The 24,101-nt window shown below is 39.0% G+C and overlaps 2 protein-coding genes and 1 pseudogene across 3 annotated transcripts; 1 reads left to right on the top strand and 2 right to left on the bottom strand.

Moving 5' to 3' along the window:
• Positions 1 to 357: 357 nt before the first annotated feature.
• Positions 358 to 4,656, top strand: LOC104240323 (peroxidase 60). The gene is made up of 4 exons (XM_009795154.2): positions 358 to 576; positions 1,646 to 1,828; positions 2,876 to 3,035; positions 3,724 to 4,656. Exons 1-4 carry the CDS (start codon positions 358 to 360, stop codon positions 4,149 to 4,151), a joined length of 990 nt encoding a protein of 329 aa, XP_009793456.1. The 3' UTR covers positions 4,152 to 4,656.
• A 379-nt stretch (positions 4,657 to 5,035) lies between these two features.
• LOC104240332 (germin-like protein 9-3) lies at positions 5,036 to 5,817 on the bottom strand (annotated as a pseudogene).
• On the bottom strand, positions 5,036 to 9,570 carry LOC104240322 (F-box protein At5g39450). Of its 2 annotated transcripts, none has more exons than XM_009795153.2 (2): positions 6,300 to 9,570; positions 5,036 to 5,744 (listed from the first exon to the last, which is right to left on the bottom strand). In XM_009795153.2, the coding sequence occupies exon 1, from the start codon at positions 8,157 to 8,159 to the stop codon at positions 6,306 to 6,308; it is 1,854 nt and encodes a 617-aa protein (XP_009793455.1). In that variant the 5' UTR covers positions 8,160 to 9,570; the 3' UTR covers positions 5,036 to 5,744; positions 6,300 to 6,305. The 2 variants fall into 2 exon arrangements, with proteins under 2 accessions (XP_009793455.1, XP_009793454.1); XM_009795152.2 differs by having other exon boundaries at positions 5,036 to 5,741.
• Between the last annotated feature and the right edge of the window lie 14,531 nt (positions 9,571 to 24,101).

The raw sequence follows: 24,101 nt of genomic DNA, 5'->3' as shown, positions 1-24,101 counted from the left end.
CCGCCACTATTCACGAGGACAGATGGCAAACGTTCATACATCATATCAAGATAAAATAATAGGAAGCAAATCAAATCAGAGATATGGAAAATTAGAAAAATGATAAAAGCTTGGATTTTTAAAAGATAATATTATCTAGAATATTAACACACACTAAGTTAAGCTACAACAATCATTTTTTTCAAGAACATGAAGGCACGTTATTTTAGTCTCATAGAAATGGTCGTGCAGAGCATTAACAATTTCAAGTTGCACTTTTGTATCCTTAATTAATGAACATTATAAATAAGAACATCAAATGTGTTTTCTTTCACTCACATTTAAGAAAACGAAAAAAAAAGATAATTCATTTGCAAAATGTCGAAAGCAGTAGCACTAATTATTGTATTATTTTTGGGACTATTTTCTGGCCATTGTTATGGACAACTTCGAGTTGGATTTTATAAAGGAATAAAATGTGGGCAAAAAGATGTTGAAGGTGTTGTACGAGAGGTTGTAAAATCATGGCGTTTTACAAAGGATAAAACTATTGCAGCTGCTCTTCTTCGTATGCAGTTCCATGATTGCTTTGTTAATGTAAGAATACTATCTTTACAATTTCTTCTTCTTCTTCTTCACCTTTTTTATGCGTACTCATGTAAGAGAGCAGAGGCGGACCCAAAATTTTACGCGGCGTAGGCGCAATATTCTGCTCAATCAGTGCCTGCTAAAGACTTTTAGTATTCAGGGTGCTAAGTGCTTTAAATTAATTATTTTCAAGGTATATACATATATATATATATATATACAAAATTTTTGCCGATGCTCACGTCGTCTAATAACCTCTCACTATAACATGCAGGCTCGCCTCTATAAGAGAGGCGGATATAAAATTTTTAGTGAGGAATGTGAAGTACAACTGCAGTACGCCATTCGTTTGATTTCATGTGAATGTTTTTAACTATGCACGAAGTTTCAGAAATAACGAAATAGTTTTTAAAACTTGTGGTTTTAAACATGTTATGATATTTTTTTAGGTATAAAATCATATTATTGAGGGTCCAAATGGAAAGTTAACGTTATAATTATTTTTAAATTTAAAGTATGACATTCTTCTTGAAACAGAATAAAAAAAAAAGAGTAACACATAAAGTGAGACATAATGAGTATTTCTTCACCACGACAATGTGCTTTGAAATAATACAAATTTTCTAAAAATTTGCAACTATATATATATATATATATATATATATATATATATATGTAGTTAAAGCTAACAAAAAATGAATTTTTTTCTCTTCAACAACAACAACAACACCAATAATCTCAGTGTAATCCCACAAGTGGAGAGTTTGGAAAGGGTAGTGCGTACATACGCCTTATCCTTACCTTGTGAAGGTAGATAGACTGTTTTTGAGAGACCCTCGACTCAAAAAAAACATAGTCACAATATAATTGAAACGAAATGCATTAATAGAGAAGCCATGTAAAAAGAAACAGTAAAAAAAAAGCAATAACAATAACATGATAATAAGACAACCAAAGCAAAAAAGACAACCGATAGTAATAGAGATCTATGTTCTCTTCATGAAATTAATATTTGTGGTACATTCTTCTATTATTACCTTTTTAATGAGCTAATGTTATGTACATGATATGAATATAGGGTTGTGATGCATCAATTCTATTGGATGGAAACAACAGCGAGAAAAAAGCAGGAGCAAATAAAAGTGTTAGAGGATATGAACTCATTGATGCTATAAAACAAGCTTTAGATACAGAATGCCAAGGTGCAGAGGTCTCTTGTGCTGACATTATTTCTCTGGCAACTAGAGATGCTGTTCTCTTGGTAAATTGCATTCTATTTCATCACTTTTAATCATCACTTCTCCATTATCACTTCCATTATTTGAGATTTTCTATTTTCAAGGAGCGTCCAGTCGAATCAGTTTATCAATAACAACAACAACAACAACCCAGTATAATCCCACTTAGTGGAGTCTGGGGAGGGTAGTTTGTAGACCTGACCCTACCCTCGGGTAGAGAGGCTATTTCCAAATAGACCCTCGACATCCTTCCCTCCAAGAACTTCCCACCTTGCTCTTGGGATGACCCGAACTCACAACCTCTTGATTGGAAGTTGGGGTTGCTTACCATCAGAGCAACCCCTCTTGTCATTTATATAAAATTGACTTGGTCGGTTTTTGCTCCTTAACTTAGGTATTAGCAGCCGTTTTCAGCTGTTGTTTCCCCTCTCAAGAACAGTTTAATTTACCGAGTTGTTCGCGGATGTTGTTACAAGTGTTCAAGATAATTAATGAGTTGAAATATTAACGTTTTAATAGTTCTGTGCACTAATAGTGTAACTGTTTATAAAAACAAATATAATATGTAACTTGAAAAATAAAATAACTAAATTGGAATTTTTCTCTTCTTGTGAGGTGCACCCCCTTCTGGTGGTATTAGGGTTAGTCTGGTAGTTTTTCTTGTTCTTAGATTACTAGTTTTCCATGTTGTTTTCCTAATACCTTCCGCGTCGATTTCTTAGTATCTTGTTGGGATCAATGCTTGTTGCTGCTGCTTTCTTCCATCTATTTTCTGGTTCTTAATTTGTTATTACTATACTGCTTTCTTCCATCTATTTTTTGGCTCTTAATTTGTTATTACTATCTTTCTGGCCCTTGTTGTTGATATTGCTTGTTTCGACTGTTTCTTTCCGTCTTTCTGAGCCGAATGTCTATCGGAAACAACCTCTTTACCTTCCCAAGTAGGGTAATGTCTACGTACACACTACCCTCCAACGACGCTAGTTATGAGACTTCATTGGGTCTGTTGTTATAGTTGTTGTTGTGACATGCACATCCTAATACCAGTTTTGATTATAAAAATGTAACAGAGTGGAGGAAAATGGTACAATGCAGAAACTGGACGAAGAGACGGGAGTGTTTCCCTTGCATCAAATGTCAATCTTCCTGGTCCATCCATTTCAGTCTCTGATTCCATTAATGTTTTTGCCAGCAAAGGGCTTAATGCAACAGATATGGTCTATCTTCTAGGTAATTTCCGGTCTTTTCTTTTTGAACTTTCCTTTTTTTTTTTCTTTAAATTTATTGAGGCGGACTTGAAGGTCGCGGGTGTACTTTCGAATTCAACCAAAATCTGCTTCGTATATAGGGTGTTACCGCTAATATATCACTATTTTCTAAATATACATGTATACATGGAAGTTTTGCAGAATTTTACGGGTTCCTGTGGCCCCTTTTGATATAACATAGTTCTGCCTCTCTATACTGGATCAGTCTGTCATATCTCCGCTATTTCACCACATAGTTGTTACCTTCCATCAACGTGGGTATCAGTAACTCTACCCACCTGGTCTTAGACAGATGAAAAAAAATTACCTAACATTATTTGCTTTTACTGAGATTTAAATCACAATCTCCCATGATTTACATCCTACTTTACTGGCCGTTGGTTCACACCCTTGTGAACGTTCTTTGTTTTTCAATCCTTCATTTTATTCTGCATTTTCCTATAACATGCATCCAAGCCAGCTTGCATGCACTTCAACTATTTCATCGGATACTTGCAACTTACCAACTAACGCAGTACGCATAGCTAGATGAGAAGAAATTACTTAACATTTTTTCGCTCATTTTATTGACCGACAGGGCACGCCCTTGAATGCTTTAAAATGTTCTCTATTTCAAGAATTAATAATTAATGTATGGTTTTTAATCCCAGGTGGCCACACTGTTGGAACTGCTCATTGCTCAAACTTCCAAGATAGACTATACAACTACAAGAAAACAGGTGGACCTGATCCAACCATGAACAAATTGATGTTATCCTCATTAAGAATGCAGTGTCCTAAAAGTTCAAACTTTGATAATTCTGTTCCTCTTGATATGGGAACTCCATCAGTTGTTGATAACTCATTTTATCAACAAATTAAATGGGGAAATGGGGTTCTTGAAATTGATCAGCAAATAGCATTAGATCCATTGACAAATAAAACTGTGGATAGTATAGTCAAAGGGTCTGATTTTTACACTAAGTTTGGAGAAGCTATGGTGAAATTAGGTAAAGTTGAAGTACTCATTGGAACACAAGGAGAGGTTAGAAAATCATGTAGGGTTGTGAACAACAAGAATCCATTCATTTTATTTTAGGGATCAATTAGTAGAAGTATTTTTTGGAAGGGGAACGAAAATGATACGCTACTGATGGGGTCTGAACTTTCCACCTCAACATCGAGAGACATGGGTCTATTGATGATTAATTGTGTGTTGTTTTGTGTATTTTGTTTTCTTGAGGGGGTGGGTCAAGAGGAGACTCTTTCTTTAATGATTCTTTGGCATTTGAAATTTGAGTATTGTTGTAATGTTTTTTCTTGTTTTATGAGTTCTTTTTGTTTTTATGTATTGAGTTGTTTCTCCTATTCAAACCTGTTGAGAATTGTTTTCTTGAGCCGAGAGTGTTTCAAAAACAGCCTCTCTATCTCCACAAGATAGGGATAAGGTCTGCATATACTTTACCCTCCCAAGACTCCACAATGTCGGATTACACTGGGTATATTGTTGTTGTTTATGGATTGAGTTGTAATATGATTCTTACTGAAACTATTTTTCAGATTAATGAAGCAAAGGGAAATGTTATTCTTTTCTACTTTTTCTAGTTTTGATGTCATGCCATTTTTCTTCTCTTGTTTTATTTCTTTTCTTTTCTTTTCTTTTGGTTGGACACAAGGAAAAATAAAAAAAGAGTGGCTATTTGGGCATTGATTATAACAAAATTGGTTAGTAGTTATAAGCTCTTTGGTTTTTTAGACAGCAGACTAAAAGTTGCATACTGCTAGGAAACTTGTAAAGACAAAAGAAGGGCAGCCCAGTGCACTAAGCTCCCGCTATGTGCGGAGTCCGGGGAAGGGCCGAACCACAAAGGTCTATCGTACGCAGCCTTACCCTGCATTTCTGCAAGAGGCTGTTTCCGCGGCTCGAACCCGTGATCTCCTGGTCACATGGCAACAACTTTATCAGTGATAAGGACAAATGAATAGAAAATGAACAGCCAATTTCATAGTGATAAGATTACCAACAAACAAAAGAAAGAATGAAAACATTACATATGAATCTTTTTTGCACATGAGTACTGAATTCAGAGGTGAAGTTTTATTTAGAAATTAGACGAGCAACAATGAAATCCTGGGATGAAAGACCAGCCTTGATCTTCTGGATGGTAGCAACATCAGTCTTGAATGACTTCGCGAGAATCTGATTATCGACACCAGTAGCAAACAATGTTGTAGAGGAAGTGAAACAGTTGCAGACTTCCAGCATTGGCACTACCAAATGCAGAAACAGCTATAGCTGATTTATTCCAATCACAATTGTATTGATAATGTACTAGTCCTTTTGGAAACATAAACAAGTCCCTGAATTGTAAAGTCCGAGTGTAGAGCTTGTTAGTACCGTCCACCAAACCAAACTGGAGACTTCCTTGCACCACGAATAAGAGCTCGGCTGCACGAGGGTGGGTGTGGGGCGGGCTCACACCCCCACCAGGGAACTGAAGGACAGCAAGTGAAGTACTCTAGCCATCTAAAGCTGGAAATTCTGCCTTGCTTGCCTTTGTCACTTTGAAGTTTGTGATAATGCTGCCAAATATTCCGCACATGCCAGTGAAGGTGAAGAAATTTCCATCTAGTGTGTCTCCAGTCCGATTTTCAGGAACAATGAAGTCGGTCAAGATATCTGGATCGCCTGCTAGAGCCATCCAAGAACTAGTAAGAATAGCAGCAACAAAGACTGAACAATTTTTTGTGAAGCACAAGGCCATTTTTGCTCTTCTGAATTGGACTTGGAATTTTTTTGGGAAATCCACACTTTTTAGACAACGGGAAATGTATATTTGTTGTAAATTAATATATAATATACATATTTTATGCATAATTATTGTATATTTTTTGTATATTTGGCCAGCAGTTGTAATTATTTTCGGCTGACCAGCCAAATGTGTTAAATGCCAAAAACTTTTAAGAGTATGATGGTTAACTTGACTCAATCAAATATTTATACGAGTCCAGAGTCTATCTTTGTGGAAAGAAAACCAAAATTTGCTGGAAGATCCAGGTGGTCATTGACATTACCTAAGCTTGATCCTTATTTATTCTCTTTGCTACATATGGCAGAAACTAATTCTATTTGAAGATATATAATTATCTTAACGATCCATCAGCAACAATATTACATTTATTTGTGCGAAGAAATGAACCTTGGGCCTAACTCGTCAAATCTATAACTACAGATGTCAAACCATACCTTTGGTTAAGCCTGACCGTTGGAGGCATTGGAGAAGCCAGCAAAAACATTTGAATAGGACCTGGTAAGGTATGCAAAATTGGAAACTGGTGGTAGAGCCGGAATCCTTTCCCCTTTCCTCAATAGCTCTTGCAAATTTAGCCTCTGTAAGGTCAACACAGCCCGCGATTCCTTCCATATAAAAGTAAGCAATTTATCTTGGATTACAAAGAGTGAACCAGGTTTTGAACCAGGATATCTGAAACCATACCCGTTAGCAATACCTTCACCCGCAAAAGCATGCTTAACATCTAGAGGGTTGCAGTCCACATCAGTGCTCCAAGGGAATGGATCATTTGAAGGCTCGTCGATATTCACTATAAACATAGCTGAGCCATTAGGATGCAGAACATAATGTGTACCTTCTAATATCTTGGTTGCGATAAGTAGCTTCTGCCCTTGGGACTCCTCATATGACAGTAAAAGAAGAAACAATGCCTTTCCGGGCTTGTCATCAGAAGGCCTCCCGGGAGGCCAACCAAAAGTTCCTCCCCACAGACCAGCATATTCTTTGCCTGCTTCTGACGCCCGCACAGGCAACTTATAGAGAGCAAATCTACTTTCGTGCATATTTGGCCAAGCACGATAAGAGGATAACTTCACAGTTGAAGCATGTAATGTTAGCCCTATTGCATCACCTGGTTGCAGGAACTCGTGAAGCTGGGCATGCTTACTGCCGTGGCCAGAGGAATTCTTTTTAAGAAGGTCGAGCTTGCCGTTGATTGAGTCTGACTTCTTGAGTATATGTTTCAGACTGTGTCTAACATATTCAGCAATCGTCTTCCTCCTGGTGCACCGACTCCGACTCTCATCAGCAGTTTGTGATGCAGGACCTCCACTTATCAGATCAAGATTCTGTCTGAACTCACTCAATCCAATATGAGTAGGATGGAAAGGCAACTCGGAACCAGCCTTCCAGATGGTTAAACCACCACCATCGTACATTTGCATAAGTAGTGATCTTCTTTCATACAAGAGTTCCATATCCTCTCGTAAAGCAGCCTCCTCTGCTCTCAGACGAGGAAATAATATGACATCGTTAGCATCTGGCAGCATTTGACGAATTTGGTTAGTAACTGTATCAAGCAACTTTCTCCTATCAACAAATGCAAGCCGGCCAAAGGGCACTACTGTTGCATGCTGTCCTGTTACCCTTTCTGACCTAGAAACCCCACTACTTGACCTGCATATCTTCCGTGAAACCTCATTCTCCGAAGGATGAATAAAGCTCTTGCTGTGAAACAACTTACCCCCGCCACTCTGCTGCAGAGGCTCAACCTCTAACAGAAGTGCATTGCAAGTCTTGTCAACCTTCTTGAGTGAACCTGGATAAACATAATCACTTCCTTTCTCCCTACCGTGGAGGAAAAACGCAGCGGAGCCCTCAAAATCAGAAACAACTTCAAATACAGGTGACCACAAAATCGGCCCTTCTTCAAGGCCTAAAGGACCGAGTTCTTGGGGAATGATTCGACAACCGACCACTGATATGAAACCAGGCATAACATAAACAACATTGCCAAGTTCAGGATTTTGATGAACCCAAATACCAAGCAAAGGCTTTATCCCTACAAGAAAGCGACAAAGCGCCTTGTAGGAACAGAGTCCCTTTCGCCATTCAATAAGGTCCCTACGAGGAACCACCCCAAGCATATCACATTGCGAAAGCCAAACCTTGTCAGAGGCAGCTAAATCATAGAGATTTCTACAGCATAAACCAAGATTGCATACATCCCTTGGTGTAAGTGATCTACTTACTATCGCAAACACGTCATCAGGCAGTGCTAAAAGCAAGCTAGACCCACAAACATCAGGCGACATAGTACCACTTGCTTACCTCTCAATAGGGAATTCAAGATTTTGCTATAACTTCCAAATTCATAACACAGAATTCCTTTTTTTTTTACACACACAAGAATGCTAAAAAACTAAAGAATGATCAAAACTGCCAGCAGCCCCTCGAAAAGTCATTACTTAAGAAGGGTAATAATCAGTCATACTTCTCAAAAATCACTACTTTCTCAATTGGGTTTCAAGACGTTGCTACAAACTTCACCAAAGAACCCTGCTTTCTTAATTGGGATTCGAGATTTTGCTACAAACATCACAAAAGAACCAAACTTTCTTAATTGGGTTCCAAGATTTTGCTACAAACTTCACAAAAGAACCAAACTTTCTAAACAGGGATTCAAGATTTTGCTACAAAAATCACCAAAGAACCCTACTTTCTTAATTGGAATTCAAGATTTTGCTACAAACTTCACAAAAGAACCAAACTTTCTCAATTGGGGTTCAAGATTTTACTACGAAATTCACCTAAGAACCAAGCTTTCTTAATTGGGTTTCAAGATTTTGCTACAAACTTCACCAAAGAACCCTGCTTTCTTAATTGGGATTCAAGATTTTGCAACAAACTTCACATAAGAACCAAACTTTCTTAATTGGGATTCAAGATTTTGCTACAAAATTCATCAAAGAACCAAACTTTCTTAATTGGGTTTCAAGATTTTGCTCCAAACTTCACCAAAGAACCCTGCTTTCTTAATTGGGATTCAAGATTTTGCTACAAAATTCACATAAGAACCAAACTTTCTTAATTGGGATTCAAGATTTTGCTACAAAATTCATCAAAGAACCAAACTTTCTTAATTGGGTTTCAAGATTTTGCTCCAAACTTCACCAAAGAACCCTGCTTTCTTAATTGGGATTCAAGATTTTGCTACAAAATTCACATAAGAACCAAACTTTCTTAATCGGGATTCAAGATCTTGCTACTAAATTCATCAAAGAACCAAACTTTCTCAATTGGGCTTCAAAATTTTGCTAAGGGACTGCAATTCACTAAAAACATAAGAAACCCCTAAAAAGCAAATCAAGATCTAAAGACCCAATTGACTTTAGTAGTCATAGATCTTATTGAGCTTTGTGAGATCACACCAATTTTGAAAAGTCGTCCATTAATCAGTCATCACCAACCAAAACATGAATGAGAAACTGGTTGTTTTTTTCCCTCAAATACAATGATGATGATGAAGAAATGTGAGGCTTTCTTCTTGAAAAGGACAAAACAAGCTTTGGAATTGTCTTTTAAAAGGGTGTGTGCGTGGGGGGGGGGGGGTTCCCACTTTTCCACAAGGATTACAATGACAGCCACAGCCAGCTTACTAATATTAAATTATGAACTGAAATTTGGAATCCTTAAATCAACAAGTCAAAGCAACGGAGCTCACAAAGAATGTCCAAAATGGACGAAAAGAGAGTGAAGAAAAGAGGGAAAAAAAAATAATATAAAAGCATAATTAATAACTAAAAACCCTTTAAACTGGACACTATTTATTTGCACCTAAATTATTTGCGGTCCTAAATGCCTTTGGACTTGATTATTATGTTGACGTGACAAATAATTTGAGAAAAGGGTCTAAAACGTATGCTCTAACCATGGAAAATAGAATAAATTTATTCTTATTCTAAATTGGCCAAATACATAAACAAGCCCTCAAGCTTAGCCTTCACTAATAAGCAAGCACTTCAACTTTGGGAGTGCTCATATAAGGGCGGATGCATGTAGGTCGAAGCGGGTGTCACGTGAATTCTACTAAATTTGATGATAGATGATATGCGAAGTGCATAAAATATAAAAAGAACAAACGTGACATCACTTGTCAAATCCAGTTATTAGTTCAGTGGTCTGGCTTCTAGTTGTCCTAGCGAAGGTCGAAGGATTGAGTCCGCCTGCAAGCATGAGCTTTCACTTTCTCCACCCCTTTCCCTTGTTGCTAACAAAAAGAGAAAGCCAAAAATTTTTGAAGTTGGATTTGAACCGCCAATCTAAGCTGCTAAATTAAGGAATAAACCATTAGGCCAAAATTTGCTTGATGTTGCTCTACTCAGTTCCCATCTCTCTAGTCATCTCCCTTTTCTTCTATGAGTTATCCTCTATTAATTAATTGTGACATCGTTACAAAATATCTTGCGTAAGCCACTTTGCATATATAGGCACTTCAACTTGATATAAGTGTATCTTGTTGACACTCGAAACTGACGTGTCACTATGCATGTGTTGTCGTCAATTTTGAGCGTGTGAGATGTAATTTCAAAATTCCAATTGATAAAGTTAGTGACATTTCATTTTTACCCTTATAATCTACCTCGATTTCATTCCTAATGCGTCTCTCCCATCATTTTTCATTTTTAATTCTTTTATTTTGACACTTTTTCTCTTCCCTTTAAAAATGTTCACTAGCGAAAGGCTTAAACTCTTTATCACCATTAAACACCTCTTTAACCAGATAGAGGCAAAATTTCTTCAGTCTTTAATAATTGCTTTGTTTTCTCCTGCTAAATGCACTACTACTGTATCTCCCTCTATTTATTTATATTCATTATACCATGATAGGAATAAAGAACATAATAATATTAGAACAAATCCAGAAATATAGATAGCAAATTAAACATTCAGTCGAAATGCTTTAAAATCAGAACCACCAACGGCACCGTCCTCTACTTTGGTCACTAACCCACGCAACACACTACTAGAAAGCTGATCTATAGTGGCGACTTTAAGTGGCGACTCACTTGGTCGCACCAAAAGATAAGGTATAGAAGCAATTACAATTGTCGCCGCTGAAAGCAACCTATCAGTGAATGACTAAAAATGGGTCGCTACAAAAACTAATATATTTCGCCATAGCCCTGTTAAAAGCCACGGGCTTTTGTGGTGACTTTTGATGTTGCCACTAAACCTATCCTATTGAATTTAGTAGTCATAGATCTTATTGAGCTTTGTGAGATCACACAAATTTTGACAAGTCATCTATTAATCAGTCATCACCAACCAAACCATGAATGAGAAGCTGGTAAATTTACCTTTTAATATTAATTAACAATTCAATTGACCATATTAACCTTTACTATCCTTTTACATAAACACTCTTAATGCATACTCCAACACTATTTACTTCAAGAGTATTGTAAGAAAAAATAATTAATTCACTCTTGAAGGACCATAAGAAAAAGGCGAAAAGATTACCTATTATGGACCGGAGGGAGTAACATTGAATTATGAACTGAAAAGTCAAAGCAACCGAGCTCACAAAGATTGTCCAAAATGGACGAAAAAGAGAGCGAAGAAAGAGGGAAAAAATAATATAATAGCATAATTAATAACTAAAATCCTTTTGTCACGACCCAAAATTCACTAAGGATCGTGCGGGCACCGGACACCACTGTCAGGCAAGCCAACACCAAATAACTAGTAATTTCTTGTTTTAATATTTTTGAAATCATTTCTTTTTAGACATTAAATAATAAATGATAAATTTCACTGAATAAATAATGATACCTTTAACAATCTTAAAATACCGAATGATTCCATAAATATCCCAGAACTCGGTGTCACAAGTGCATGAGCAATTTCTAGGAAAACAATACAATAACTGTCCGGGAACAAGTTGGACAGTAGAAAGAAAATACAATAAAATACTCTGAAGGAAACTCTGCTGGCTGCAGATTGTCTCGAGAAGTGTAGCTCACCTAAATCTCCGCATCAACCATGCTGTTGCGTCAAACTAGGCCACTAGATATCATGTGTCTGTGCAATAAAAATGTACAGCAAGTGTAGCATGAGTACGAAAACAACCTGTACCCAGTAAGTATCCCGTCTAATCTCGAAGAAGTGGAGACGAAAAGTCGACTTCGACACTTGCTAGTGGTCCAATAATGATATACCAATAATATAGTGAATCGAGAATTTTTATAAAAATGGTTGTAACTCAATAGCATGAAGCAAGCAAACAATTCTTTTATTACAATTCTTTTATTCATAGGAAATTCCCAAATATATTTTCCTCATTTATACATTTATTCTCAATCCGGAGAAGCAATATCCTCATTTACAAATATCAAGGCAAGCAATACAAGCATGCGCAAATCATGTCGAGAATGTACGACCCGATCCAACAATATTTAAACTGTGCACTGCCAGAGGATCAAATGACACGAACCATAGATGCATCTATTACCCCGCTCGCGAATCATACATGCGATGCGACCAAATATAAATAAACAATCAGCCCGTTTGCGAATTATACATGCGATGCAGGTACACATAGAAACACACATTCAAATAGTCAATCAAGACTTCATTAGGGAAAAACAATTACCCAAAGAAATGGCAATTCTCTTTAACGGTCAAGAAAACGATGTTTAATTCCTTTAGAAATTCATTTACCAATTCAATATGATTTAAGCATTTTAAATTGACAATAAGATTCCAAATATTACAAGTAGAGTATGCTTTTGGGTCCTAGACTACCCGGACTTATGCATAATAGTAGCTATGCACTGACTCTCGTCACCTTGTGTGTACGTAGCCCCCACAAATAGGAGCACATATCCAATTAATTCACCTATGGAGACACTTTCCTCTTACAAAGTTCGAAAGGAGACTCACCTCGCTCCGAAGTTCCATAACCGACATTTCACGCCCTTCCGAAGACTCAAATCAATGCACATTGCTCCAAAACTAGCCAGTAAATATGTAAACTCATTAATATATGATCAATTACTCATTATAATCCAATTTATAACAATTCCTAACCCCGATCGAAAAGTTAACAAAATTGCCCTCGGACCCACGTTCCCGGATTCCAAATTTTTTATAAAGTTTATAAAAATGGTTGTAACTCAATAGCATGAAGCAAGCAAACAATTCTTTTATTACAATTCTTTTATTCATAGGAAATTCCCAAATATATTTTCCTCATTTATACATTTATTCTCAATCCGGAGAAGCAATATCCTCATTTACAAATATCAAGGCAAGTAATACAAGCATGCGCAAATCATGTCGAGAATGTACGACCCGATCCAACAATATTTAAACTGTGCACTGCCAGAGGATCAAATGACACGAACCATAGATGCATCTATTACCCCGCTCGCGAATCATACATGCGACGCGACCAAATATAAATAAACAATCAGCCCGCTTGCGAATTATACATGCGATGCAGGTACACATAGAAACACACATTCAAATAGTCAATCAAGACTTCATTAGGGAAAAACAATTACCCAAAGAAATGGCAATTCTCTTTAACGGTCAAGAAAACGATGTTTAATTCCTTTAGAAATTCATTTACCAATTCAATATGATTTAAGCATTTTAAATTGACAATAAGATTCCAAATATTACAAGTAGAGTATGCTTTTGGGTCCTAGACTACCCGGACTTATGCATAATAGTAGCTATGCACTGACTCTCGTCACCTTGTGTGTACGTAGCCCCCACAAATAGGAGCACATATCCAATTAATTCACCTATGGAGACACTTTCCTCTTACAAAGTTCGAAAGGAGACTCACCTCGCTCCGAAGTTCCATAACCGACATTTCACGCCCTTCCGAAGACTCAAATCAATGCACATTGCTCCAAAACTAGCCAGTAAATATGTAAACTCATTAATATATGATCAATTACTCATTATAATCCAATTTATAACAATTCCTAACCCCGATCGAAAAGTTAACAAAATTGCCCTCGGACCCACGTTCCCGGATTCCAAATTTTTTATAAAGTTTATAAAAATGGTTGTAACTCAATAGCATGAAGCAAGCAAACAATTCTTTTATTACAATTCTTTTATTCATAGGAAATTCCCAAATATATTTTCCTCATTTATACATTTATTCTCAATCCGGAGAAGCAATATCCTCATTTACAAATATCAAGGCAAGTAATACAAGCATGCGCAAATCATGTCGAGAATGTACGACCCGATCCAACAATATTTAAACTGTGCACTACCAGAGGATCAAATGACACGAACCATAGATGCATCTATTACCCCGCTCGCGAATCATACATGCGACGCGACCAAATATAAATAAACAATCAGCCCGCTTGCGAATTATACATGCGATGCAGGTACACATAGAAACACACATTCAAATAGTCAATCAAGACTTCATTAGGGAAAAACAATTACCCAAAGAAATGGCAATTCTCTTTAACGGTCAAGAAAACGATGTTTAATTCCTTTAGAAATTCATTTACCAATTCAATATGATTTAAGCATTTTAAATTGACAATAAGATTCCAAATATTACAAGTAGAGTATGCTTTTGGGTCCTAGACTACCCGGACTTATGCATAATAGTAGCTATGCACTGACTCTCGTCACCTTGTGTGTACGTAGCCCCCACAAATAGGAGCACATATCCAATTAATTCACCTATGGAGACACTTTCCTCTTACAAAGTTCGAAAGGAGACTCACCTCGCTCCGAAGTTCCATAACCGACATTTCACGCCCTTCCGAAGACTCAAATCAATGCACATTGCTCCAAAACTAGCCAGTAAATATGTAAACTCATTAATATATGATCAATTACTCATTATAATCCAATTTATAACAATTCCTAACCCCGATCGAAAAGTTAACAAAATTGCCCTCGGACCCACGTTCCCGGATTCCAAAATTCTTGGAAGATAAAGTTTACCCATAACCTCACGAACTCAAATATATAATTTATTCTCAATTTCATGTCCAAAATCATGGTCAAAATTCAAGAATACTAATTTTCTAGGTTTTTCTCAAACTCCCAAATTTCTACCAATTTTCATGGTAAAATCTATACATAATCAATGTATTTAACTCAAGATAGGTGGGGATAGCTTACCTTGTCATTGATGATGAAACCCCCACTTGAAGCTTTCTAAAAATCATCCAAACAAGAGTAAAATGGAAGAGAATGGGCCAAATCCCCGTTTTAAAGAAACCTTACTGCCTCCAGCATTTTCGTACCTGCGGTGCATAGACCCCTTATGCGGCCCCGCTTCTACGGCGCATGTGCCGTTTCTGCGGTCCCAGGCTCAAGTCCAAATCTGCTTCTGCGGTCTCCTCTGCGGTCACTACCCTTCTTCGCCCAAACCACACCTGCGACCATTCCCTCGCTTCTGCGATCATGCACCTGCGGTCAAACTTGCGCAGGTGCGATTATACCAGAACTGATGCGCTTCAGCCATTCTTTATGTTCCATTTTCGATCCGTTGACCACCCGGACTCCACCCGAGGCTCCCGGGACCCCGTCCAAATCACACTAACCAACTCCAAATCATCATGCGGACCCGTTCGAGGCCTCAAATAACAATAAACAATGCCTAAATCACACATCACACCCCATTTCAAACTTGATGAACTTTAGAACTTCGAACTTCCTCATCCGATGCTGAAACCTATCAAATCACCTTTGATTGACTTCAAATTTTGCACACGAGTCATATTTGACATTAGAGACCTACTCCAACTTCCGGTATCGGATTTCGACCCTGATATCAAAAAGTCCACCTCCGGTCAAACTTCTCAAAACCTTCAAATTTCTAACTTTCGCCAAATGACTCCAAAATGACCTACGGACCTCCAAATCTACTTCCGATCATGCTCCCAATACCAAAATCACCATACGGAGCTATTCCCAGACTCGGAATCCCAAACAGACATTGATAGCATTAAAATGCACTTCAACACAAATTTATGATTTTTTTCCAAAAGTGCTAACTTTCATAATAGGCGCCAAAATGCTCCCAGGTCACCCAAAACCCGATCCAGGCATATGCCCAAGTCCGAAATCATCATACAAACCTGCTAGAACCTTCAAATCCTGATTTCGAGGTCATCTACTAAAAAATTCAATCCTAGTCAATTCTTCCAACTTAAAGCTTTTGAAATGAGAATTTTCTTTCCAAATCCAAATCCGAACTTCCCGAATTTCGATTCCGACCTAACATACAAGTCATAATACCTGAAGTGAAGCTACTCATTGCCTCAAACTACCGAAGAACGCGCTAAAGCTCAAAACAACCGGTCGGGTCGTTACATTCTCTCCCACTTAAACATATGTTCGTCCTCGAATGTGTTAAGAACTGAGCTGGAGTTGACTGAAATCGCTGTTAAACACCTTGTGCACCTACCCATGCTATCACCACTCAGTTGAGCACATTAGCCGATCAAATCAGAAGATACTCTCTTTTATTCAAGCAATAAGCTTAGAACCACATTTTCAGCACCCGAAATTCTCTGCTAGGCCCGCCACTAACCTATGAACAACGTATCAATCCCACATGATGCACTGATACATAATTGCATACTCTTGTTGAGTCCACACTATGCGTTGCATAATTCACATGACCATAATAACATTCTCTGATATCAATAGCTGAAATACCACAAATTTGATGCTCCCAATGCACCTTATGATATATATAAGTCTTGTTCCAACTCTTACAATACCGCAACAATGGAAGAGACGTGAAGAATTCATAATCAACTGCCGAGCCGACAAATCGTTGAGTCTATACTTCTGACAAGAATCATCACCTTATTCTGAACCAAATGATGTTATTTGCTATTTAATATACTTCATATAATCCGATCGCACTGATCCTAGATCCAACAACCTTGTCTCACCTAGTAATAATTGCTCAGGGATCAAGCCACCCCAGTCATGAACAAGAGTCTCATGTGTTGCCACGATATGCTAATAGGCTACCAATTCGGAGGTAATACATAAAGAAAACGAAATGTGGAAGGGACTATCCAACCCGCAGTTAAATGAGAAACAAAACATACAAAATAGAATATAGAAAAATATACTCAACATCATACTGTTGCGGCGCACAACCCGATCTAAATAACATGCCCGTGGTGGTGTGCCACCCGTTCCACACATAAAATTCACATAAGGAGATACACACCGAGCTAAATTGCTCATTACTTACAAAATACCGAATATCGGTCACAAGCACGCTAAGTGCATAATACCATCCCTGGGGAGACATATATCGCCATAAGATAACAAACTCAAGCACAACTGAGGTGCAATATATGATCTGAAACTCAAGAGCCATACTACTAACATAACACCACTGCTACGCGGAACTTCAACACATAAGAAAATTATCAAGCCGTTCACAACTCACACGGCACAATAGAATTTCATGAAATAGCCGACGATGAAACAACATCCCACGCTCAAATACTCCTCCATAAGGAGTGCTTTGCTGAACTGAACACATCTGGCCTGATATAGAGCCCATACTCATATTTAAATCCACACACCGACCTCAAGATGATCCCGATCGCACAGGCTAATAACCTTTCAAAGGTCCACAATAATCCTCTTTCCCATGACTCATACGAACAACCATCATAACCGGAGTAAACCTCCATAGTCCACAACCCAATAAACTGAGTGCCCTTCAGGCATAAATTCTCAAATCGGCGATTTTACCAAAACCTTCACAGTTGGTTTAAATTTTCAATCAATTAAGTGGCTACATGTCACACTCATACAATCTTTTCGTGACACACTCTCCCACGACCTTCCGCACCAGATAACAAGTCAGCACATCCATACCACTGGCCATACTAACGCTGTAAAGCAAATCAAGAATCTAGAACCAGGACGCAAAGCCTCTTTCACAAAATACCAATCTCGGGTGACACTGAAGATAATACCAACTTACTTTAAACATTCAAATCCCCTTCTCTGCTCATTCAAGCTCATGACATCCTTGCCCATACCGAACCGTAACCTTGATCCTCACTTTCAAATTTTTTCATACCGCTCACTGCACCCATCATGCCAATATGCGATAGTATAAAAATTTCATCATAATTCCCGAACCACTAATAGGGTATACACTCCATCATACAGAAACCGTTCACTTAACTCATTCCAAGGGAACCATAGCAACACATGAGTAACGTCTCATCACTGTAGGACATTCAAATCCTCAAGTAGTAGTTTGAACCACCATAACCCTTCCGGGATCCGCCTACACATAACATGCCATAATACTTGAATATTCCCAAATAAATCAATTGCGGCGGCCGTCAAACCTCGCACGTGCCATCATGAATCACATGTATAACTCAATCACGCCGAAGGAACTGATTATTGCCACTAATATGCCAATTTGTCACGACCCAAGTTCGCCCTCCATGAACTATCGTGATAGCACCTAGTCTCTACGACTAGGTAAGCCTAACAATTATGAAAAAGGGAAAAACAACAGAATCAACAAATAAAAATTGCTGAATAAACAAAATGAAGGTTTAAAGATGTCACTCGACATATACAATATAACTCTCAAACTGAACAACTTCCCAAAACCCAAAATCTCATGAAATCACAAGCTATTGAATAACTACAAGTGTCTAACTCCGGAATCTCTAAACAAAAGTAAATACAGAAGGGTTGATACTATAAGGGAGAATGGAAAGGGACTCCTCGGTCTGCGGACGCGGCAGATATACCTCGAAGTCTCTGGAGAATCGCCTCGCCTCAAGGGTAGTAGGGCTGAGTCGAAGTACTTAGATCTGCACATGAAAAACATGCGCAAAAAAGGCATGAGTACACCACAACGATACTCAGTAAGTGCCAAGCCTAACCTCGGTCGAGTAGTGACGAGGAAGGTCAGGGCCCTACTGAGTTTAGATGAAAACAAGGTATAACAATATAGAATAAGACGGTATAATTAAGTACAGATAGTAAGAAGTAACACAAGATAGTAAGAACAACAACAACTACAACAGAGACAAAATAATCATAGAAAGAATATAGCTCAACACAGAGGAAATAACCGGGGATCTTCCAGGATATCGTCGTGTAGTCCCAAATATAAATATCCAGTGGATCTCTCGGGTGCCGTCCCGTAGTCCAACTCATAGTGCGCAGGGGATCACCCAGAATACCGATCCGTAGTCCCAAATATAAATACCCAGTACTAGGGAAATCTACCAAGTGCAGTCCCGTAGTTCCAATATAAAAGTGTAGGGGGATCTCCCGGAATACAAATTTGTAGTCCCAAAGTAAACAGACAGGGAGATCTCCCGGGATACCGTCCCGTAGTCCTAAAGTAAGCATACAGCAGCAACACGAAGAATACTCAATTCAATTCAATTTCATACCAAGGTAAAATAGGTATTTCTAACCTAGCATACTGCACATAATCTAAATAAGGCAGTTTGAGCAAGTAAAGCAATTAAGTCAATTAGACATGCTTCCCTAAGCTAATAGCAGGCTTAAATTGCAAGTAGTATAAACAGGAAAGGAAAACACAACTATAGTTACTTAATGAAAACATGATTTTCAACAATTAGCACAAGTACACACTCGTCACTTCATGTACAAGGCATTTCAAATATCAACAGCACCACATCCTAAGGGGAGTTCCCTCACACAAGATTAGGCAAGCCACTTACCTCGAACCGGCTTAACAATCAATCCGAAACCACGTTCTTGCCACGAGTACTCGACTCCAAATGGCCCAAATCTATTCAAATCAATTGCATAATGTAATATAACTTCAAATAACTGATTCCACTAATTAATTCTAAGCTAATACGCGAAATTAGAAAAAATAACCAAAATGCCCTCAGGCCCTGCGTCTCGGAGTCGGGTAAAATTTATAAATTCAGAATCCTCATACTCTCACGAGTTCATTTATACCAAAATTATTCCAATCCGACATCAAATTCTAGATTAAAACCCCAAAATTTGGCCTAAGAACTTTTCCCAGTTTTTTCTCCAAACTTTCACCCAAAATTCGAATTCAAACGATGAATTTAAGCATAGATTCGTGGAAATTAATCAAAACAGAGTAAGAATTACTTACCCAAAACACCCAGGTAAAAATCTCTCTCAAAATCACCAATCTCGAGCTCCCAAATTAATTTTTCAAAGTGTTGAGACTAAACCCTCATTTCTGCCCTTTTCTGACAAGTGAAACCGCATCTGCGGCCCTGAGACCGCACCTGCAGTCCCGCTTCTACATAGACCAAGTCGCACCTGTAACTTTTCATTAAACCCAAATTTCGCTTCTGCGACTGCCTTTCTGCACCTGCGATCTCTTAGGTGCGTTCTACTTCTTGCACCTGCGACTTCTGGAGCCTGGACCAAATTCTGCTTCTGCGGTCACCTAGCCGCCTCTGCGGCTCCACACCTGTGGTCCCACACATGCAGGTGCGGTTATGACAGGTTTAGCAATCAGATTTTTGCCTAAGTCCAAAATCAATTTCTGTTAACCGCCGAAACCTCAACTAAACCTGCCAACCAATCCTAAAACAACATATGAACTTGTTCCAACCTTTAGAATGCTCAAAACAAATTCAAAACACCAATTTAACATCGGATTCAAGCTTAAGAACTCCAAAAACTCTCAAATTATGCTTTCGATCAAAAAGTCTATCAACGCTCGTCCGAATGACCTAAAAGTTTGTACACACGTCACATTTAACACTACTGAGCTACTCCAACTTCCAAAATTCCATTTCGACCCTTAGATCAAAATCTCACTATCGAACCGGAAACTTCTAAAATTCAACTTTCAGCATTTCAAGCCTAAATAAGCTACGTACCTCCAAAATACAATCCGAACATGCCTCTAAGCCCGAAATGACCCAACAGAGCTAACAAAACTGACAAAATTTCATTCCAAGGTCATCTTCACACTGCTCCGACTACGGTCCAAATTCTAAAGCTTAAACTCTCATTTAGGGACTAAGTGTCCCAAAACTCTCCGAAACTCCAACTAAATCCTCTCGGCAACTCATAATGGCAGAAACAAACACGGGGAATGCAGTTAATAGGGGATCAGGGCGCTAATTCTTGAAACGACCGACTGGGTCGTTACATCCTCCTATACTTAAACATTTGTTTGTCCTCGAACGAGCATATAGACATACCTGAAGTAGTGAAAAGATGAGGGTAACAGCGGCACATATCCTGCTCGGTCTCCCAGGTTTCCTCCTCGACCGGCTGACCCCACCACTGAATCTTTACTGATGCAATGTTCTTTGACCTCAGCTTTCGAAAAGGTTCCTGTCCAATATCGCCACTGACTCCTCAACATAAGATAGATCCTTGTCCAACTGGACTGAACTGAAATCCAACACGTGCGACGGATCACCGTGATACTTTCGGAGCATCGAAACATGAAATACCGAATAAACTCCTGCCAAGCTGGGAGGTAAGGCAAGCTCATAAATAACCCCCCCAACACGTCGCAACATCTCAAAAGGACCAATAAACCTCGGACTCAACTTCCCTTTCTTACCAAATCTCATAACCCCCTTTATAGGCGAAACCCGAAGCAGAACCCGCTCTGCGACCATATAGGAAACATCACGAACCTTCTGGTCTGCGTAACTCTTCTGACTGGACTAGGCTGTACGGAGTCTATCCTGAATCACCTTAACCTTTTCAATGCATCCTGAACCAAATTTGTGCCCAATAATCTAGCCTCACCTGGCTCGAACCAACCCACCGGGGATCTACACTGCCTATCATATAAAGCCTCGTACGGTGCCATCTGAATGCTGGACTGATAGATGTTGTTGTAGGCAAACTCCGCCAATGGCAAGAACTGATCCCAAGACCCTCCAAACTCAATCACACACGCACGGAGCATATCCTCAAGAATTTGAATAGTGCGCTCGGACTGTCCATTCGTCTGAGGGTGAAATGCTATACTTAACTCCACCCGAGTACCCAACTCATGCTGTATGGCCCTCCAGAACCGTGATGTGAACTGAGTACCTTTATCTGAAATAATGGAAATTGGAATACCATGCAGACAAATAGTCTCCCGAATATAAATTTTCGCCAACCGCTCCGAAGAATAGGTAGTACACACAGGAATGAAGTGCGTGGATTTGGTCAGCCGATCCACAATCACCTAAATGGCATCGAACTTCCTCAAAGTCCAGGGAGCCTAACTACAAAGTACATGGTGATCCGCTCCCACTTCCACTCCGGAATCTCTATTTGCTGAAGCAACCCACCCGGTCTCTGGTGCTCATACTTCACCTGCTGACAGTTGAGACACCGTGCTACAAACCTAACTATATCTTTCTTCATCTGCCTCCACCAATAGTGCTGCCTCAAATCCTGGTACATCTTTGCGACACTCGGAAGAATGGAATACCGCAAACTATGGGCCTCTTCTAGAATCAACTCCCGAAGCCCATTAACATTGGGTACATATATCCGACCCTACATCCTCAATACCCCGTCATCACCAATAGTCACATCTCTTGCATCGCCATGCAGAACCTTGTCATTGAGGACAAGCAAATGAGGGTCATCAAACTGACGTTCCCGGATACGATCAAACAAGGAAGACTTGGAAACCACATAAGCTAGAACCCGACTGGGCTCCGAAAGATCCAATCTCACAAAATAGCTGGCTAAGGCCTGAATATCCATCGCCATGGGTCTCTCCGCTGCTGGTAAATAAGCTAAACTCCCCAAACTCTCCGCCCGGAGACTCAAACCATCGGCTACCATATTGGCCTTGCCCGGGTGATATAAAATAGTGATATCATAGTCCTTTAGCAGCTTTAACCACCTCCTCTGGTGAAAATTAAGGTCCTTCTGCTTGAACAGATGCTGCAAACTCTGGTTATCAGTATAAATCTCATAATGCACACTATACAAATAATTACGCCAGATCTTCAAGGCGTGAACAATAGCAACTAACTCGAGATCATGGACAGGATAATTCTTCTCATGTATTTTCAATTGTCTATATGCATAGGCAATCACCCTACCGTCCTGCATCAATACCACTCTAAGTCCAATCCTCGAGGCATCACAATAGACAATATAAGACCCCGAACCTGTAGACAATATCAAAACTGGGGCTGTAGTCAAAGCTGTCTTGAGCTTCTAAAAGCTCGCCTCACACTCTTCCACCCACTGGAACGGAGCACCCTTCCAGGTTAGCCTGGTCATAGGGGCTGCAATAGATGAAAAACCCTCAACAAATCGACCATAATAACCCACCAAGCCAAGAAAACTGCTGATCTCTGTAGCTGAGGATGGTCTGGGACAACTCTACACTGCTTCCACTTTCTTCGGATCCACCTGAATACCCTAACTCGATACCACGTGGCCTAACAATGCCACGGAATCCAACCAAAACTCACATTTTGAGAACTTTGCATATAACTTCTTTTCCCTCAAAGTCTGAAGCACTGTCCTCAGGTGCTGCTCATGATCTTCCAAACTCCGGGAGTATACCAAAATATCATCAATAAAGACAATGACGAATGAGTCAAGATATGGTCGAAACACACTGTACATCAAATGAATGAAGGCTGCTGGGGCATTGGTCAGCCCAAATGACATAACAAGGAACTCGTAATGACCATATCGAGTCTTGAAAGCAGTTTTCAGGATATCTGGCTCCCGAATCTTCAACCGATGGTAACCTGAATGCAAGTCAATCTTAGAAAACACTCACCCACCATATAGCTGGTCAAACAAATCATCAATACGAGGCAAAAAATAACGGTTCTTCATTGTAACTTTGTTCAACTGGCGATAATAAATGTACATACGTATAGAACTATCCTTTTTCTTCACAAACAAGATAGGAACACCCCAAGGTGATACACTAGGCCGAATAAACCCTTATCAAGCAATTCTTATAACTGATCTTTCAATTCCTTCAACTCAGGAAGGGCCATACGATACAGAGGAATAGAAATGGGTTGAGTGCCCGGCAACAGATCAATGCCAAAATCAATATATCTATCGGCGGCATGCCCGGAAGATCAACTGGAAACACATCAGAAAAATCCCGTAATACTAGGACTGAATTAACTGTAGGGGTATCAATACTGACATCTCTCACATAAGCTGGGTATGCGTCACACCCCTTCTCAACCATACGCTAAGACTTAAGGAATGAAATA

Source organism: Nicotiana sylvestris, chromosome 9 (assembly GCF_000393655.2).
Source record: "Nicotiana sylvestris chromosome 9, ASM39365v2, whole genome shotgun sequence".
Classification (NCBI taxonomy): Eukaryota; Viridiplantae; Streptophyta; class Magnoliopsida; order Solanales; family Solanaceae; genus Nicotiana; species Nicotiana sylvestris.
The sequence above is the reverse complement of the archived record's forward strand: the minus strand, read 5'-3'. Positions and strand labels throughout refer to the sequence as shown.